The sequence below is a fragment of the Petromyzon marinus genome, chromosome 25, assembly GCF_048934315.1.
Source record: "Petromyzon marinus isolate PM22_M1 ecotype Great Lakes invasive population chromosome 25, UKy_Petmar_22M1.pri1.0, whole genome shotgun sequence".
Classification (NCBI taxonomy): domain Eukaryota; kingdom Metazoa; phylum Chordata; class Hyperoartia; order Petromyzontiformes; family Petromyzontidae; genus Petromyzon; species Petromyzon marinus.
The window spans coordinates 15678366-15700081 of NC_133691.1; the positions used below are offsets into that span (position 1 = coordinate 15678366).

General features: G+C 46.7%; 1 protein-coding gene across 1 annotated transcript; it reads right to left on the reverse strand.

Annotated features, from left to right (window-relative positions):
• Positions 1–7596: 7596 nt before the first annotated feature.
• On the reverse strand, positions 7597–17585 carry LOC142929093 (uncharacterized). Its single transcript, XM_076069545.1, has 3 exons — positions 17577–17585; positions 17313–17463; positions 7597–10265 (listed from the first exon to the last, which is right to left on the reverse strand). Exons 1-3 carry the CDS (start codon positions 17583–17585, stop codon positions 8719–8721), a joined length of 1707 nt encoding a protein of 568 aa, XP_075925660.1. The 3' UTR covers positions 7597–8718.
• Between the last annotated feature and the right edge of the window lie 4131 nt (positions 17586–21716).

Sequence of the window (21716 nt, forward strand, 5' to 3'; positions counted from 1 at the left end):
ATGGCCGTGAAGGTGTCTGGAGACAAGCTGGTGGTGGCCGGACGGCGCGAGGTGAAGAGCGGAGAAGTCAGCAGCGGCAGCTACAGCCACAGCTGCCAGGAGTTCCACAGGGAGACGCAGCTGCCCAGGGACATGGACCCGCAGAGCGTGAGCTGCTGCTTGACTGAAGACGGGAAGCTGAAGTTCAAGGCTCAGCGCCGCGCCCTCCCTGCAGCGGCCGAGAGGGTGGTGGTCATTGAGCAGCCAGCGACAGCGACTCCTGGCACGGCCTCTCAGTCCACTGGCACCACTCACGCGTAGAGTGGCGCCTGGAGCATCCATTCCAGCAACCTGCTTCATTGATGTTTTAATTGTGTGGATACTTTGTTAAATCAGTTTCTTCTATTCACGATATGTTCACTAATATGTAGGTGCTTCAGCGTTTCCAGTTAACTTAATTTGATTATGTGTATCGCTGTACAGGATTGTTAAATTGTTTCACATCGTTTTAATTTGCCATGACACTTTCATATATTGCAATAAGATAATGGTAAATGTTATCTTCAAGATTTTTCATCAAAGCTGCTATAGCCATGTAAGTCATACTGCTATTACAATAATGTATGCCTCGAGTTTCCTTACTGGCTGGGTTTCTCTCCACCACAAAATTAACTCTGTTAGTGGGTTCCAGCTGTTTCCACCGAAACTAACTGGGTAACTGGCTACACGGATTTTTCCGTTTACAGTCACAAATAAACATTACACATACATGCAGGCATCGACTTACGAACCACTCGACTTACGAATTTCCGCACTTAGGAACCAGCTTCCATGAAATGTGTTTTAACATTGAGAATTACAACGCGAACTCGCACTTGCAAACTGAACCGAGGATCTATTTTTTTTCAGCGGAGCGATCCTCCACGAGTTGTGTCATCCTCGCGCTTCCAGTGTTTGTGCTCGTGTGTGCGTGCACGCACGTGTGTACATTATTGTGTTCCCACTTACAAACCGTTTGACTCACGAACGGGTCCCAGGAACTAATTGAGTTCATAAGTCGAGGACTGTCGGGATCGTGTATGAAACATAAAATACATACAAATTTATAAAAACATTTTATGTTCAAATACCTTGCGTCCTGATGCTGGCTTGCTTGTCGTAAGGGGCGAAATGAGTCACTACAATTGCACACACACAGACAACAACCGCCAATAAGTGGCTGTGACGTTGCTACGGCACTTGTGCCAGGCTAAGTGCACTTTATGGCCACCTGATCACGGGTCAGATTCAGTTGCCATGGTTTGACAGAGATGAGTGGCAGATGCGTCAGCTGTGCCTCCCCTACTGTGCCAACTTGATGTGTTTTAGCCGCCTAAGGCTCTGCTCCTTGTTGTGAGCGTCTCTCTGCTGCCCTCTGTTGTTGCTGGAGGGCGACTACCTCCAACTGCCCAGTATCGTCCATCATGAGTCTCCTCCACATAGGCCGCGCTTTACACTGCTGGTACCAGTCATTCGCAAGTCAATTCAGTTCCACATCCTCTTGTACCACATCATTTAATCTCTTCTCTAGCCCGTGCCGCGCCTGTTTATCCCCCTTTAAAGCAGTTGTTAGGGAGGCGTGGTATATGACCCAGCCAATGTAGCATAACCTGCTGGAGGCGCTTACCGATGGGACTTTGTCCAGATCTGTCAAGGATTGTGAGCTCACACAATCCAGCCTGGTTAAACCCAGGATGGATCGTAGGAAGGCCATCCTGAATGTTTATAACCGGCGAAGATGTTCCATTAGGGGGGTCCACGTTTGGCAAGCATCGAGAAGGAAGGGCATGACCGTGGCCGAGAAGATCCAAAGACTGCTGTGGAGCGACAGATATCAGGTAGCTTCCACACAGCGTTATGCAACCGATGAAAAGATAATGCCGCTCGACTGATTCGGAGTGAGACCTCTTCTGTCAAACCGGAGTTGGTCATAAGCACACTATCCAGATGTGGAAAACTATCCAATTTACAACTGCCCCATCACCAATGGGGAGTTAAGGGGTGGAGGGTTTAATGCAGACATGGGCTGGGCTTTTTAATCCGGCCCCCTGAACGTGTCCAAATATTATTAAATTAAATTTTACCTTTCACCTGTAATGCCCTCATTTCCCCATTAGATGGAGCACTTTGACCGGGAGTGTGGTAATTGGTTTGGGCGCAGGCCTCAGATGTTTTCATGATGTTTGATCAGTCATGTTACGACATGTTTTTGTATTGTTCATGTTCGTGCAATTTGTTAAATTGCCTTGCAAATAAATGCTTTGCTACCTGTTAAAGGCCAAATCCTTTCATGTAATGATTTTTACATGTCATTTATATTAGTTCACACAAACACTCCATCCATCTGTTCCTTGCCCGGCCCCTCTGTCAAATTTTAGAACCCATTGTGGCCCGCGAGTAAAAAAAAATGCCCACCCCTTGTTTAATGGCACAACATAGCGAGGCAGGTGCTTAGTTTTGGTGGGGCTGATGGTTAATGCCCCACCTCTTAGTGCAGGGGTGGGGAACTTTTTTGTGCCAAGGGCCATTTGGATATTTATAACATCATTCGGGGGCCATACAAAATCTTCAACTTAAAAATTAGCCTATTATATTTGGTCAAACATTTAATTAACTCACCCCTAATGCGATGGCTGGAACTGCTTCTCTTTGGTGAGGCGTGTGGAGATTTTAGCTGGCATTGATGATGTTAGCTGGTATTGATGATGTTAGCTGGTATTGATGATGTTGCTACTCGCAACTGCTTTTCCAGGTTTGCTCCAAGATTGATTGAATTTCGAGTCCCGCCTGCGGTTGCCTTGGCAGGGCCAGACCAAATGATTTCGCAGGCCTCATGGCCGGCCGGCCGGACGTTCCCCACCCCTGTCTAGTGGCACGCTCCAGGTCTAGATCATTCGCATACGTAACATGGATGACAAATCGGGAGCAAGCTCTCAAGCGCACCCGGGCATCAATCCGCCTCCCATTGTATCTATATCAGATATAGATTGCTCCGGTACGGACATGGAAGGTTTCTCGAACGACGTGGACCAAAAATATTTTAAACAGTGTACGGAGCCAGAGGACATTACTGTCGAACCCCAAGGTTAACGGGGAATAGCTTCGTCTTCCGGCCAAGTAGCTTTACTCGGCCCTGCTCAATATCATGGAAGTCCTTAATTATTGTGAGCAGAGAGTCAGAGACTCCGAAAGCATGAAGAACAACCCAGAGTCCAGACCTATTGATGGTATCATAGGCATTGACCAGGTCAATAAAGCAGAGATGTAAGTCCTGTCGGAATTCAACACTCCTCTGCTGTAGCAAACGGAAGGAAGATGTGGCATCTGTGGCTGCCCTGGCCTGAAACCACAATGGGGCTCCCCAATCCTCTTCTCAGCATGCCTGGCAAGGTGATGTTGAATAATCCTTGCCAGGACTTTTTCCGGCACTCTAACACAGGCACAGACTCTAACCAAAACTATCGAATAATTACACGGTTAATTTAAAATTGCACTTTCAATTAATGTGCCTATTAATGTCATTATTTCGGCAAAAAATGTTTTTATCTTAAACTAGTGCAATGAAAAAAATACCCTTTATTGTAAAATTTGCAAAATAAAGACGATCTAATTCCTGTACTGTTTTAGTTTATCTTTCTGAATACACATTTAATGAAAATGTGTTTTAGTGAATGGTTGTTTTTGAAGGTGATATCGTGTAAATGTTTTCCAAAGCTGCTTATGCAGCCGTCACCATCTCCAGCCGTGATTTCTCCACTTCTGTCCGAAGCCATCACCATCTCTTGCGGATTTGCAATGCAAAAATCTGTCTGGCTACTGCCCACCGGTTGATTTATTCGATCCATCTTCGCAGTGGACGCTCTATTGGTTGTGTTCCCTCCTTTAGCTCCCATTCCCACGTTAGTCACGACCACCGGCCGTCATCTCTTCAAGTTGTGTGTCCTGCCTCACCCCACCTTTCTAAACTAAAATTATGCCTTTAATTTGCATATGATGCCCAATTGACGTGTCCGTCTTCCATTCTCAGTTTAATTCCTAGCATGTGCATCTCTATGCTTCCTTGTGCACTTCTCAACATTGGTTCCATTGTCTTCGTCAATGGCCATGTTTGTGATGCATCTGTTGTTGCAGGTCATATCCACTGATTAAAAAACGTTCTGCTTTAGGAAAATGGCTTTGTTACGTTTCATGATTTAAGTTCAGATTCCAATCAGCACTGTGCTCTGCCCTGATACGCCTCTCTTAATAATTTTCATCCCTCTCCCCCTTCAACAACCGCCCCACGTATAAATGCACTTCTATGTTTTCAAGTTGTGTCCCTGTTCTTTTTGTTCATTTTGTTATTCCCCCGCACCTCCAATAAGCATGGTTGCCTGCGTACGGTGCGAAAGAAGTTCAGCATGCAAACATACGCTGCGTTGAAAACTTACTCTACAGCATATTCACACTGGAGACGCAGGAGGGTGCTGCTATGAGATTGCCACATTTTTGACTGTAGACAAAGCCTGGACAGATTTCTCAGTCAGCACTCAGTCTAGAATTATCAGAACTACACAGTAAACGACACAATGCGGGTGCTATATCTCGTAAGAATGAATACCCACCACCTAAACACAAATGGTAATTCCTGGACAGGTGACAACTCTAGCCATGCCCATGAAAAAATATATAGTGACTAACTTGGAGACGTAACTTCTTCGAGGCAATTCTTTAATTACACACCGAGCATACTGTTACACACTCTCTGCTGTAATACAACGCTCTGTCCCTCGCTTAAACGCAACTCTGCACTCGTGGCTAGCCTACAACACAACGCTCGCCATCTGACACTGATGGCGCTGAACTAAGACAGGCAACTACTGCTAGCAGCACAATTATCAAGTGGATGACGACAGCGGCGAAGGCGACGATCTTCAACAGCAACGACGACGACGACGGCGATCCCACTCCAAACGATGGCCCTCATCCCCTGCTCGGGGTCCCCTTTAATCCTGTTAGCGTGGCCTCGCTCCACTCCGGCCACGCTCCCCTTCTAGAATCTACTAGCAGGCTCTCGACGTGTCCTACCCGAGATCCTTCTCAGGTCTATTACGTGGTCTGCTGTCAATCAGGGCTGCTTCACTCTGCAGATCCCCTTCCCTGCCAGCAGCCAGCGCTATGCTACGTAGTGACCAATTCTATGTGACTACACATACACAACATCCTGACCATCACTCGCCTATGCGGATGATAAAATATCAAGCATTGGAGATTTAATTCTGATCTACTGTTGTTCGTTTTGATTGATTTTGGCACAGTTTAAAATATATATTTTCATATCAGTACCAGCGGGAAGTACCCAGCGTTTCCCGGGGGAAAAATATATTTACAAACTTGTCTTCTCTTAAAAACATAACATACACAAACACTAAGCTATTGTGCCCTTTGTCCATTTGTCCGTCAACAAAATTATAGGAGCGACACTGGAAAAACGGCGTATTCTATTATTTAATTTATTTTCTGTCAACGTGACTTTACCGAAAGAACCAAAGAGTAATTCCTGCAGTCACGAAAACTTTGAATCTAGTTTTAGCGTGTTAATGTTAAATAAACGTGTTGTCTCCTATAGAAGCCTGAGTCTCCATTTGAGCCCACTACAACTGGTGTTGGAAGTGGCCAAACGTTAGTTAATTAACTATAGATTATGGAGACTAGGCGAACAATACGTACCAGGTCTCCAGATGAAGAGGACGACGACCCACCGGCCCCGGAGATGTCGGCGCAATCCCCCAGCCCCCACTGGGGGCCTGGGGTGTCCACCTCCGGTTCCAAACCGCCCTCCAAATTGCCTTACCTACGAGTCCTACTTGGTACAGGCCGGACCCGCTATTGCCCCCTGTTGGGCCCTGACTGCAGCTACATATTTTCCAGTAGTGGTGGCGGCGTATTACGCCTGACAATTACCCACCACATTAAGAAGCACGATGGTAGCTTGCAGTTGTGTGTCGACTTTAGGAAGCTTCATAAGATATCGGTGGCTGACGCGTATCCTCTCCCTCGGATGGACGATTCCCTGGACGCTCTGGCGGGAGCACAGAACTTCTCCACCCTTGATCTCCTGTCCGGATTTTGGCATTTGCCACTAAATGAGGCCTCTAAACCCAAACGGCTTTTCGAACACCTCAAGGCCTGTTTGAATTAAATCAGCTTCCCATGGGACTCCACGCAGCACCGGCTACGTTCCAATGACTGATGGAGCTGGTGCTGGCTGGACTTCAATGGGACTCATGCTTACAATACCTCGACGATGTCATCGTCTTCAGCCGTACGTTCATAGAACATCTTGATTGGTTACGCGCTGTCTTTCTTAAAATGCGAGCGGCCCATCTCAAATTCAAGCCGCAGAAGTATTACCCCCTTGAGAAATCCGTGCAGTATCTCGGTCATATTGTCAGTAAATCGGGCATTGCGCTAGATCCCGACAAAACCACGTGTGTTCGGACGTGGCCGACCCCCACGTTGATGATGCAGGTGCAGAGTTTTATTGGTTTTGCGTCTTATTATCGCCGGTTTGTCACTGGGTTCGCTACCTTCGCAAAACCTCTCCACGCCTTGACGGTTATGGGTCAGAGGTTTCATTGGGGGGAGGAGGAAGCCGCATTTGTTGCGCTTCGCAATTCCCCTCCGCTACTCTGACTTTGCCATGCCGTGTGTCCTTGATACTGACGCAACCAACACCAGCATTGGCGCGGTTCTGTCCCAGGTTGTCAACGGGGTGGAGTGTGTTGTTGCATACGGCAGCAGAGTGCTGTCGCCAGCCAAACAGCGTTACTGTGTCACGCGCCGGGAACTATTCAGGTCTCCCGCATTAACGAGTTGATTGCTCTGGACATCCCTGGTTCGGTTCCCGTCACCCCTCGTGGGAATAAATATTTGTTGGTTGGCGTCGAATATTTATCGCGCTGGCCGATGGCCTGGCAGCTATGGATGGGAGCCATCCGGTAGTGCCACCTAGGCACATGCCATGGTACAATGGTGAGCACACAGGACTTGTAATCAATACAGAGGTACTATGTACAGGGGCGGCAAGCAGCTAAAAAATGGTGCACGTTTATTATAAATACGACATTCTCAAATGGTTTCGAAATTAAGTGTCTTATCAGCAGAATCGTGCAGAGTTTCTGCCGAACATACACAGCATTAGTTCCTAAAACACTTTGGCAGAGTTGGTGTCACTGCCCTGGAAAGGAACATTAATGGTGATTTTGTGGAAAGTCAGGTGAAATGGGTGGTTGGTCAGACTGACCAGCACCCTGTGCTGTGTGGATCGCTCGTGGTTCTGGCCACCAATCGCCAAGCAAATTTGTTGCAGAGACTTCCACGTGTAGAGTGACTTCAGTTGTGTGCAACCGAGTTGCGCAACTGCTTGCACCGGCTGTGGCCGTGTGCGGAAAGCTAACTCGGGTCAAACCTGGGTTTCGAAGCGCGGTGTAGCGTTAACCATGACACTACCGCTCCCCACAATCACACACACGCGAAGATCGACACCAAATACGTGCTCTGTTGCACCGCACAGCAACTCACACGCACACTGCAGTGTCCAATAACAACACAAATGTATTAATCCTGACAACCACCTGCTCTGCCACTCAAAACAATGTCCATCACATGGCCATCAACGCGACACATATAGTTCATCACGGTCACCCGACCAGCAGGAGTCACGTGTGTGAGCAGTCCGTGAATGTCGCCGGGCTATGGTGATGCAGTGGTGTGGGTTGGACAAGGGGCGGATGATGATGTCTATCGTGGAAATCTGTGGAGCGGCACGGAACAAAAGTGGGACAGGTGGCCCAGTGTGGAGCAGGAGCCGCTCGGCTGGGACGAAGGTGGGGAGGAATCCACTGATCCGGTGGAGGCGTGGGGAGGAGGGCGGGACGCCGCGTGAAGCGCGACTCGTGGGAGTGGTGCCAGGCAGAAGGGGCACCTGGGACTCCGTACGCGGGACCCCGGCCGTTGCACCTGGGCTGGGGGGGGATCCACTGCCCTGCAGGTGGAGCGAGGCGGGTGGGAAGGTGCTCTCGGTCTGGGTGGTTGGGACGAATCAATGCGGATGGAGTTGAGGATTCGAGAGGAGGTTTGCGGAGGCGGGGAGGAAGGCGGCTGTTGCGGGACTTGTGGTAACGCTGCCGTGAAGAACAGGGAGCAAAAGACTCGTGTGCCGGGCCCGGTCTGGTATCACGGTGGCGTGGAGGAACCCAGGGCTCTGGTGGAGGTGGAGGCAGGTGGAAAGCAGGGAGCTCCCAATCCTGGGGGTTAGCTTGATTACTCATGGGTGGAGGTGATGGTGCGAGTGGCGGTGGTGGCGATAGTGGCAGTGGAAGCGATGGCAGAAGTGGAGGTTGAGGCAATGGCAGGAGTGAAGGTGGAGTCGATGTCAGCAGTGGGGGTAGAGTTGATATCAGTGGTGGAGGCAATGGCCTGAGTAGAGATGGAGGCGATGGCAGCAGTGGAGTTGAGGATTCGAGAGGAGGTTTGCGGAGGCGGGGAGGAAGGCGGCTGTTGTGGGACTTGCGGTAACGCTGCCGTGAAGAACAGGGAGCAAAAGACTCATGTGCCGGGCCCGGTCTGGTATCACGGTGGGGTGGAGGAGCCCAGGGCTCTGGTGGAGGTGGAGGCAGGTGGAAAGCAGGGAGCTCCCAATCCTGGGGGTTAGCTTGATTACTCATGGGTGGAGGTGATGGTGCGAGTGGCGGTGGTGGCGATAGTGGCAGTGGAGGCGATGGCAGAAGTGAAGGTTGAGGCAATGGCAGGAGTAAAGGTGGAGTCGATGTCAGCAGTGGGGGTAGAGTTGATATCAGTGGTGGAGGCAATGGCCTGAGTAGAGATGGAGGCGATGGCAGCAGTGGAGCCGATGGCCCGATTGGAGGTGTAGGCGATGGCAGCAGTGGGGGCGATGTCCTGAGTAGAGATGGAGGCGATGGCCTGAGTAGAGGTAGAGGCGATGGCCTGAGTAGAGGTGGAGACGATGGCATGAGTAGAGGTGGAGACGATGGCATAAGTAGAGGTGGAGGCGATGGCCTGAGCAGAGGTGGAGGCGATGGCCTGAGTAGAGATGGAGGCGATGGCCTGAGTAGAGGTGGAGGCGATGGCCTGAGTAGAGATGGAGGCGATGGCCTGAGTAGAGGTAGAGGCGATGGCCTGAGTAGAGGTGAAGGCGATGGCCTGAGTTGAGGTGGAGACGATGGCCTGAGTAGAGGTGGAGGCGATGGCCTGAGTAGAGGTGGAGGCGATGGCCCGAGTGGAGGTGGAGGCGATTGCCTGAGTGGAGATGGAGACGATGGCCTGAGTAGAGGTGGAGGCGATGGCCTGAGTAGAGGTAGAGGCGATGGCCTGAGTAGAGGTGGAGGCGATGGCCTGAGTAGAGATGGAGGCGATGGCCTGAGTAGAGGTGGAGGCGATGGCCTGAGTAGAGGTGGAGGCGATGGCCCGAGTGGAGGTGGAGGCGATGGCCTGAGTAGAGGTGGAGGCGATGGCCCGAGTGGAGGTGGAGAAGATGGCCCGAGTGGAGGTGGCGGCGATGGCCCGAGTGGAGGTGGAGGCGATGGAAGCAGTGGAGGTGGAGTTGATATCAGTGGGGGAGGCGATGGCCTGAGTAGAGATGGAGACGATGGCCTGAGTGGAGGTGGAGGCGATGGCCTGAGTAGAGGTGGAGGCGATGGCCTGAGTAGAGGTGGAGGCGATGGCCCGAGTGGAGGTGGAGGCGATGGCCCGAGTGGAGGTGGAGGCGATGGCCCGAGTGGAGGTGGAGGCGATGGCCCGAGTGGAGGTGGAGGCGATGGCCCGAGTGGAGGTGGAGGCGATGTAAGCAGTGGAGGTGGAGTTGATATCAGTGGGGGAGGCGATGGCCTGAGTAGAGATGCAGGCGATGGCCTCAGTGGAGGTGGAGGCGATGGCAGCGGGGGAGGCGATGGCAGCGGTGGAGGCGATGGCCCGAGTAGAGATGGAGGCAATGGCCCGAGTGGAGGTGGAGGCGATGGCCCCAGTGGGAGCGATGGCCTGAGTGGAGCTGGATTCTTCAGGTGAGGAGCGCAGCTCTGCTTGGTGCCGGGGTTGCTTCCCCTCCCCTGCGCCCGCCGCTTTCGTCTCCGTGCCGCGGCCATATGAGCCCGGGGACTCGGTGCTCGGCCGAGACCTCCACCTTTCTTTCTCTGCAGCGCCCGGGAAATCTTCCTCCTTCCGGTCCTCATCCTCATTCTCATCGCTCTCTGCAAAAGTTACGAAAAACATCAACTGCGTCATTAGCTGAATCTCCCTGCTCCGTGTCTGTGAGTGCGTTGTGACCCTGGGGACAGACTTGCGAGTTTGTTTTTTACGTTTTTGAGCCAGGAGGCCAGGATTGGGAAAAACTTGGGCCACTTTTTATCCAGGCAACTGGAGAGCAGCACAGACTAAGTCTTACTTACCAAACATTTAAACTAACAACAGCATACTCTTTGGTTTCTTTCGGTAAAGTCACGTAGATAGAAAAATAACTAATAAAGTGAAACCTTGGATTGCGAGCATAATTCCTTCTGGAAACGTGCTCTTAATCCAAAGCACTCGTATATCAAAGCGAATTTCCCCCATAAGAAATAATGGAAACTCAGATGATTCGTTCCACAAACCAAAAATACCGTATTCATATAAAATTTTTTAATACAAAATACCTTTTTATATTTTTATTATTTAATATAAAGTAATCAAATTTATTAATTACATTTAATCGTGGCTGGTGTGAGGGAGACGAGATAGAGGATGGGTATTGTGTAGGACGACTTTCACTTGCAGTACAGTTACTAAAGAACAGTCACTACACATGGACACAAAATAAAAAAATGCTTTATGCACACACACGTATTCACAACACTACAGTACTGTAGTAAACAGTAAACACGTAGTCACAACACTATAGTACTGTAGTAAACAGTATACACGTGGTCACAACACTATAGTACTATAGTAAACAAGATAAGTTCGCACGGATGTTGACTATACGAGTGAGGCACACCGACTGAGACCGAGCATGGGAGACGATTACCCACAATCCCGCAGTATACACGTGGTCACAACACTATAGTACTGTAGTAAACAATACACACGTGGTCACAACACTATAGTACTATAGTAAACAGTATACACGTGGTCACAACACTATAGTACTGTAGTAAACAGTACACACGTGGTCACAACACTATAGTACTGTAGTAAACAGTATACACGTGGTCACAACACTATAGTACGATAGCAAATACAGTATACACGTGGTCACAACACTACAGTACTATAGTAAACAGTATACACGTGGTCACAACACTGTAGTACTGTGGTAAACAGTACACACGTGGTCACAACACTATAGTACTGTAGTAAACAGTATACACGTGGTCACAACACTATAGTACTGTAGTAAACAGTATACACGTGGTCACACCACTATAGTACTGTAGTAAACAGTATACACGTGGTCACAACACTATAGTACTATAGTAAACAGTATACACGTGGTCACAACACTATAGTACTGTAGTAAACAGTATAGACGTGGTCACAACACTATAGTACTGTAGTAAACAGTATACACGTGGTCACAACACTATAGTACTGTAGTAAACAGTATACACGTGGTCACACTATAGTAATATAGTAAAAAGTATACACGTGGTCACAACACTATAGTACTGTAGTAAACAGTATACACGTGGTCACAACACTATAGTACTGTAGTAAACAGTATACACGTGGTCACAACACTATAGTACTATAGTAAACAGTACACACGTGGTCACAACACTATAGTACTATAGTAAACAGTATACACGTGGTCACAACACTATAGTACTGTAGTAAACAGTATACACGTGGTCCCAATACTATAGTACTATAGTAAACAGTATACACGTGGTCACAACACTATAGTACTGTAGTAAACAGTATACACGTGGTCACACCACTATAGTACTGTAGTAAACAGTATACACGTGGTCACAACACTATAGTACTATAGTAAACAGTATACACGTGGTCACAACACTATAGTACTGTAGTAAACAGTATAGACGTGGTCACAACACTATAGTACTGTAGTAAACAGTATACACGTGGTCACAACACTATAGTACTGTAGTAAACAGTATACACGTGGTCACACTATAGTAATATAGTAAAAAGTATACACGTGGTCACAACACTATAGTACTGTAGTAAACAGTATACACGTGGTCACAACACTATAGTACTGTAGTAAACAGTATACACGTGGTCACAACACTATAGTACTATAGTAAACAGTACACACGTGGTCACAACACTATAGTACTATAGTAAACAGTATACACGTGGTCACAACACTATAGTACTGTAGTAAACAGTATACACGTGGTCCCAATACTATAGTACTATAGTAAACAGTATACACGTGGTCACAACACTATAGTACTATAGTAAACAGTATACACGTGGTCACAACACTATAGTACTGTAGTAAACAGTATAGACGTGGTCACAACACTATAGTACTGTAGTAAACAGTATACACGTGGTCACAACACTATAGTACTGTAGTAAACAGTATACACGTGGTCACACTATAGTAATATAGTAAAAAGTATACACGTGGTCACAACACTATAGTACTGTAGTAAACAGTATACACGTGGTCACAACACTATAGTACTATAGTAAACAAGATAAGTTCGCACGGATGTTGACTATACGAGTGAGGCACACCGACTGAGACCGAGCATGGGAGACGATTACCCACAATCCCGCAGTATACACGTGGTCACAACACTATAGTACTGTAGTAAACAATACACACGTGGTCACAACACTATAGTACTATAGTAAACAGTATACACGTGGTCACAACACTATAGTACTGTAGTAAACAGTACACACGTGGTCACAACACTATAGTACTGTAGTAAACAGTATACACGTGGTCACAACACTATAGTACGATAGCAAATACAGTATACACGTGGTCACAACACTACAGTACTATAGTAAACAGTATACACGTGGTCACAACACTGTAGTACTGTGGTAAACAGTACACACGTGGTCACAACACTATAGTACTGTAGTAAACAGTATACACGTGGTCACAACACTATAGTACTGTAGTAAACAGTATACACGTGGTCACACCACTATAGTACTGTAGTAAACAGTATACACGTGGTCACAACACTATAGTACTATAGTAAACAGTATACACGTGGTCACAACACTATAGTACTGTAGTAAACAGTATAGACGTGGTCACAACACTATAGTACTGTAGTAAACAGTATACACGTGGTCACAACACTATAGTACTGTAGTAAACAGTATACACGTGGTCACACTATAGTAATATAGTAAAAAGTATACACGTGGTCACAACACTATAGTACTGTAGTAAACAGTATACACGTGGTCACAACACTATAGTACTGTAGTAAACAGTATACACGTGGTCACAACACTATAGTACTATAGTAAACAGTACACACGTGGTCACAACACTATAGTACTATAGTAAACAGTACACACTAGGTCACAACACTATAGTACTGTAGTAAACAGTATACACGTGGTCACAACACTATAGTACTATAGTAAACCGTATATACGTGGTCACAACACTATAGTACTATAGTAAACAGTATACACGTGGTCACAACACTATAGTACTGTAGTAAACAGTATACACGTGGTCCCAATACTATAGTACTATAGTAAACAGTATACACGTGGTCACAACACTATAGTACTATAGTAAACAGTATACACGTGGTCACAACACTATAGTACTGTAGTAAACAGTATAGACGTGGTCACAACACTATAGTACTGTAGTAAACAGTATACACGTGGTCACAACACTATAGTACTGTAGTAAACAGTATACACGTGGTCACACTATAGTAATATAGTAAAAAGTATACACGTGGTCACAACACTATAGTACTGTAGTAAACAGTATACACGTGGTCACAACACTATAGTACTGTAGTAAACAGTATACACGTGGTCACAACACTATAGTACTATAGTAAACAGTACACACTAGGTCACAACACTATAGTACTATAGTAAACAGTACACACTAGGTCACAACACTATAGTACTGTAGTAAACAGTATACACGTGGTCACAACACTATAGTACTATAGTAAACCGTATATACGTGGTCACAACACTATAGTACTATAGTAAACAGTATACACGTGGTCACAACACTATAGTACTGTAGTAAACAGTATACACGTGGTCCCAATACTATAGTACTATAGTAAACAGTATACACGTGGTCACAACACTATAGTACTGTGGTAAACAGTACACACGTGGTCACAACACTATAGTACTGTAGTAAACAGTATACACGTGGTCACAACACTATAGTACTGTAGTAAACAGTATACACGTGGTCACACCACTATAGTACTGTAGTAAACAGTATACACGTGGTCACAACACTATAGTGCTATAGTAAACAGTATACACGTGGTCACAACACCATAGTACTATAGTAAACAGTATACACGTGGTCACAACACTACAGTACTGTAGTAAACAATATACACGTGGTCACAACACTATAGTATTATAGAAAACAGTATACACGTGGTCACAACACTATATTACTGTAGTAAACAGTATACACATGGTCACAACACTATAGTACTATAGTAAACAGTATACACGTGGTCACAACACTATAGTACTGTAGTAAACAGTATAGACGTGGTCACAACACTATAGTACTGTAGTAAACAGTATACACGTGGTCACAACACTATAGTACTGTAGTAAACAGTATACACGTGGTCACACTATAGTACTATAGTAAACAGTATACACGTGGTCACAACATTATAGTACTGTAGTAAACAGTATACACGTGGTCACAACACTATAGTACTGTAGTAAACATTACACACGTGGTCACAACACTATAGTGCTATAGTAAACAGTATACACGTGGTCACAACACCATAGTACTATAGTAAACAGTATACACGTGGTCACAACACTACAGTACTGTAGTAAACAATATACACGTGGCCACAACACTATAGTATTATAGAAAACAGTATACACGTGGTCACAACACTATATTACTGTAGTAAACAGTATACACATGGTCACAACACTATAGTACTATAGTAAACAGTATACACGTGGTCAGAACACTATAGTACTGTAGTAAACAGTATAGACGTGGTCACAACACTATAGTACTGTAGTAAACAGTATACACGTGGTCACAACACTATAGTACTGTAGTAAACAGTATACACGTGGTCACACTATAGTACTATAGTAAACAGTATACACGTGGTCACAACATTATAGTACTGTAGTAAACAGTATACACGTGGTCACAACACTATAGTACTGTAGTAAACATTACACACGTGGTCACAACACTATAGTAATGTAGTAAACATTACACACGTGGTCACAACACTACAGTACTGTAGTAAACAGTGTACACGTGGTCACACCACTATAGTACTATAGTAAACAGTACACACGTGGTCACACCACTATAGTACTGTAGTAAACGGTATACATGTGGTCACAACACTATAGTACTATAGTAAACAGTATACACGTGGTCACAACACTATAGTACTATAGTAAACAGTATACACGTGGTCACAACACCATAGTACTATAGTAAACAGTATACAAGTGGTCACAACACTATAGTACTATACTCGTCTTGCAAAACACTCGCAGACCAAGTTACTCGCAATCCAAGGTTTCACTGTAGATCACGACGTTTCGATCGTAACACAAGCAATCGTCTTCAGGTGAAATAATACAGCAGGCGGACTGCTGAGACAGGAAGAAATGTAGCGAGAGAGCTACTGCAACCAAAGGTTACACTATATACGTTTGTGGTGGGATTTGCAAGTAAATGTAAGATCGCAGAGCAAGCATACCCCGGCTAATCCCTCGGCTACTCCGAGGGGGAGTGGGAGCGGAGGGGCTGCCGTAACGGGCGAGATAGTGGGGGTGAAATTTACAGAGGGTACAAGCTGATAGAAAGAAGATCAAACTCAGCAAACTTAGAAATGTAATGCAACTCATTGAGTCGGCCAACACAACAAATAATACTTTGCCTGGTTGATCACCGTCCTTCTCTGCTTGTGTGTCTCCCTGTTGTGGGGAGCGGTGGTGCAGCTGTTAGCGCTACGCTGCGCTATGAACCTGGCGACCCGGGTTCGATTCCCGCTCACGGCCAACACCAGTGACGATTATCTGAACCGGTCCCGGGCCTCCCCTAGGTCGACTCAGCCTCAAATGAGTACCTGGTGCGGTGTGTAAACATCGCCACTAGGGAGACAAAGGCGGTCGGGCGTGGTGCTGGCCACCCACCCCCTCGTGTACTGTTCCGGCCTTCACAGGTGCTCGCTAACAGCACTTGCCCCTACAGTCTGTTCAGGCTATACGGGGGATCTTTGTGTCTCCCTGTCTGTGTTTGGTCTCTCTCTCTCAAATTTAGTTTCACCTGATGACGACTGCTTGGGTTGCAATCGAAACGTCGTATTCTATTTTTTTTATTTTTTCTACCTGATTTTACCGAAAGACCATTGAGTAACAACAGTGTTTTTAAGAATCACAGCTAAGAGACAAACAACATTATATTTTCTATTAAACATAACATTTTAATAACATGTAAAAAAATACTTTAAATCTCATCACTGCTCCTCATACTCAATCCGTGATCAGTGCCGGATTATCCTCGGAACAAAATAATCATTAGCTGGGGGCCCCGCACTTTCAAGGGCCCCGTGCTAAATGATCCCACGCTATAAATCCCGGTTCAGTGATTCTGTACTTGCTCTATTACTATAGTAAAATTACAATTACTTTACAATGCAAGTTAAAAACTTCGTGTTTTATAATTGTGTTTTTTTTATTTATTCTGGGCACCTTTATAATATAAGCTACAGGACCCGCACGAGCTTAATCCGGCACTGTCCGGGATACTGTTCCAGTGCCCAACCAGGCTGTTGAAGACACCGTGAGTGGAGTTGAGGGGGATCGGTGGAGGTGTGAAGGCGGCGAGTGATGCCGACGGGCTGCGAGGGGGTCATCCGAGAGGGTGCCCAGTGGGGAGATGAAGCAATGAAATCGCTCCACGTGCAGGTGCTGGGTGGATTACTGCACAGCGGCATCGTGGGAGGTGGCGACGGGTCGTGTTGGTCTCTACCCACTAGTGGATTGACCATGGCTGATGGTGGTGATGATGATGGATGTTGCTCACTCACTTGGCGACGTATGAAACGCCAGAGATGCACGGCGATGTGCAGGGTGTTCAGCAGCACGGTGGAGCTGATGGCCTCCTTGCAGCCGCTGTACAGTTGACCCACAGCGTGGAGCAGAGCAGGGAGCGCGCTGTCCACTATGGCCTGGCAGCTGCTGCTCAGCTCACCCATAGCCTGCAGGAGGGCAGGGAGCACGCTGTCCACAATGTCCTCACTGTGGCTACTGAACATCGGTCCCCAGGTGGCGACCGCTGCTGGTGGAGAGACGTTCTTCATGAGTCCGGAGTAGTTGATCGTGGTGGTGGTGGTGTTGGAGCCGTTAATGTCCGAACCCCCACGCCGAGATCCTCCGAGGAGCTCCACCATCGGCTGCGTGAGCAGCAGAACCAAAGTGAGGACAGCCGTGAAGATCGCCATGGTGGTGGTGGCGAAGTTCTCTGAAGAACTCGAAGTGGAGGAGCAGCGTGGGGCGAGGTGGTTGCCTCTCCAGGAGCCGACTCCACTCTGACCTCTGCCGTGACGTCACCGGGCCATGACGTCACCGTGACGTCAGAGGTTCCCACGGCTTTTACGTCATTATAGCATTTGGAACGTGGCTGTGCAATGGAACATCAACACGTGATGCACTACAACACTGTATTGTTTATAGAATTGTAATACAATACTAATTATTCACATCTGAGACACGAGTGACGCTCTAGATTCTGTGCGGATGGAGGAAGCCCCTGGGAGCAGCTGCGTCATTCTGGACGCTTCTATCTGCCCCTGGCATCTGCTCGTAGCTACTGCCAGGGCTATAAAAGCAGCTCCTGTAGCTGCACTGGCAGAACATCGGCAGAGGAGGGAGCAACGCTCACAGCTGAAGCGAGCCTCACTGTGAAGCACATCAACAAGCATGGCCCTGAGTGTTTACTTCTCTGCGATGCACGTGATGGAGAGGAGCGTCTGGCCAGGCTGGCCGGTCTGGAACCCCCGCGGTGAAAGTCTCTTCCAGCAGCTGCAGCGAGACATGAGGAGCGAGATCGAGAGGATGGAGGGAATCTTCCGTGGAGTCGATCAGCTCAGCAGCCACACGCGGGCTCCGGGCAGCCTCGGAGACGCACTGCTGCAGCAGCCGGCCGTGAGCAGTGGGTTCCAGATTGAAGATCCACAGGAGCAGGGAGGCGGGTTTGTCGCGTCCCTGGACGTGCAGGACTTCTCCCCACAGGACCTGGCCGTGAAGGTGTCTGGAGACAAGCTGGTGGTGGCCGGACGGCACGAGGTGAAGAGCGGAGAAGTCAGCAGCGGCAGCTACAGCCACAGCTGCCAGGAGTTCCACAGGGAGACGCAGCTGCCCAGGGACGTGGACCCGCAGAGCGTGAGCTGCTGCTTGACTGAAGACGGGAAGCTGAAGTTCAAGGCTCAGCGCCGCGCCCTCCCTGCAGCGGCCGAGAGGGTGGTGGTCATTGAGCAGCCAGCGACAGCGACTCCTGGCACGGCCTCTCAGTCCACTGGCACCACTCACGCGTAGAGTGGCGCCTGGAGCATCCATTCCAGCAGCCTGCTTTATTGATGTTTCAATTGTATGGATATTTAGATAAATCAGTTTCTTCTATCCACGCTATGTTCAGTAATATTTACGTGTTTCAGCGTTCACATTCAACTTCATTGGATTAAGTGTATCGCTGTAAAGGATTGTGAAATCGTATTGCTTCGTTTTAATTTGCCATTACACGTTCATATATGGCAATAAGATAATGATGAATGTTATCTTCAATTATTTTTCATCATTACACATGACTATTTTGCACAGTCTAATTTTCGAACTACTATAATACTATAGTGTTTGTGTGAATGGTAAATGATGTTTTTTTTTGTAATAAAATGCCTTTCAATTTCCTGCAACAGTTGCAACTGTTCTTTTTTCTACATTGTGTTTGTTTCATCGTTACTGTGGATCAGAGTTCTGGACACAGAATTCCCCAAAACTAAGACAACCGGTAACGCGGCCTCATTGCTCCCTGTCCGTGACAACTCCGAAGGTGCCAGGCTCACGCCGTCGGCCCTGCCGAGTCACTCCGCACTCAGAATTTGGGATTGGCTTGCAATTGTCTATGATCAATCTTACCACTTCACATTTCACTTGTATCATCCTTCAATTGGTAGTAAATCCTTCGCTAAGGAATTGGTCCTCAAATTGTGGGGTCAAGCGTACCACAGAAAAATTAGTTGCCGTTTAATGTTTGCGACACAGAGAATGTAAATAGTTACATGACAACATCGCTGCTGTAGCAGTGTAAGTCACGCTGCTATTAAAATATTCTATGTCTCGAGTTTCCTGGCTGGCTGCTGGCTGTGCTTCTCTCCACCCCAACAATAACTCCGTTGTTAGTGGGTGCAGGAGACAATAGGGACACCAACAAGGTGGGAATTACCAGAACAGAATTTGAAGACTGACACGGCTAATTTAAAATTGCACTTTCAATGTATGCGCCAATTAACGTCATTCTTTTTGAAAAAATAACTTGTTCTATCCTAGAGATTTAGAAACTAAACCTTAGGACATTAAACTAGTACATTTAAAATGTACGATTAATTGTAAAGTTAGCAAAATAAATAAATGATCTAAATCATATACTATATTCTTGGTTCTTTCGATAAAGTCACGTAGAAGGGAAACAATAAAATAATAAAGATATAAAACAATAAAATTCTCACAAGTCAAAATTCATATACTGTTGATTTATTCTCTCCATCTCCGCAGTTGACACTGCCGGTTGTGTTCCCTCCTTAGCTCCCATTCCCACGTTAGTCTCGACCACCGGCCTTCATCACTTCAAGTTGCGTGTCCTGCCTCACCCCACCATTCTAAACTAAAATTACGTCCTTAATTTGCATATGATGTCCAATTGACGTGTCCGTCTTCCAGTATCAGTGTAATTCTTAGGATGTGCATCATCTCTACGCTTCCTTGTGCATTTCTAAACATTGGTTCTATTTTCCGTTTGTGATGCATCTGTTTGAAAAAAAACGTTCTGCCTAAGGCATATGGCTCAGTTACGTTTCATTTCGATTTAAAGCTTTCGTGATTCCAAGGATTAATATTCTTTGGTTCTTTCGGTAAAGTCACGTAGAATGAGAATACAATAATAAATTGATAAAATAAAATAACACAATAAAATTCTCACGACGTTTCGGCCACAACACAAGCGGCCTTCATCAGGTGACGGGACGAGACTGTCTGGAGGACAGCGCTGGAGCGAAAAAGCCACGCTCATATCGCGACCTTTAAGCTGTGTGAGAAGCAACAGAGCGCCTTGACAAAGGAATTAGCATATAATTTAGCATTGAAACAGCTGAGTGATTAGCGTTTCATTATTAACGTGTCATTATTAAGTCAAGATAACAATAAGCACTTTGCTCTGCCCTGATACGCCTCTCTTAATCATTTTCATCCCTCTTCCCCTTCAACAACCGCCCTACGTGTAAATGCACTTCTATGTTTTCAAGGCTGTGTCCCTGTTCTTTTTGCGTTCAGTTTGTTATTCCCCCGCACCTCCAATTAAAGCATGGTTGGCTGCGTACGGTGCGAAAGAAGTTCACCATGCAAACATACGCTGCGTTGAAAAATGATTCTACTGACTGCAGACCAAACCTGGACAGATTTCTCAATACGAGTGCAATATCGAGGGTACAGATCAATACCACCTGAACACAGATGCTAATTCCCGGACGGGTGGCAACTCTAGCCATGCCCATGAAAACATACACAACATCTTGACCATGAATCGCCTATGCGGCAGATTAAATGTCAAACATTTAACATTGAATTCCGATCTACTATTGTTCGTTTTGATTTATTTTGGCGCAGTTTCAAGTAAGTCTTTTTGATATAATTATTGTATTGTCATTTACTGTATAATTATGATAATAGACCAAGCACTGAGACATTGCCCAGGGTTGGTCTACAATCGAAAAGGTGGCAACCCCATAGTACATCCTAACGTGTTCCAGTGTTAACACATCGTATGTTTGTATCTTGAACTTCTTTCGCACCGTACGTAGCCCACCGTGCTAATCGGAGGTATGAGGTGAGCGGGAATCGAACTCGTGTAGTCGGGGTTCGTAGCGCAGCATGCTAAACGCTAAACGCTGCGCCACCGCTCCCCCCACAACACACGCGCACAGCAGCTTCAGAGAGCAGCTTTTGGGTCAGAGGTAGCCACATTGCACTGGGGCCGTCCATAAATGACGTCACGCACCGAGGGGGGGGGGAGGTCACACATTTGTGACGATGTGTGACGAGGGGGGGGGGGGGTTTGAGAAATGTGACGTCACCTCAAAATGCGCAACTTTAATTAAATATAGACAACACGTTCTACATAATTAAATAGGCTTTTTAACAAATCTTTTCTTCTACAACATCAG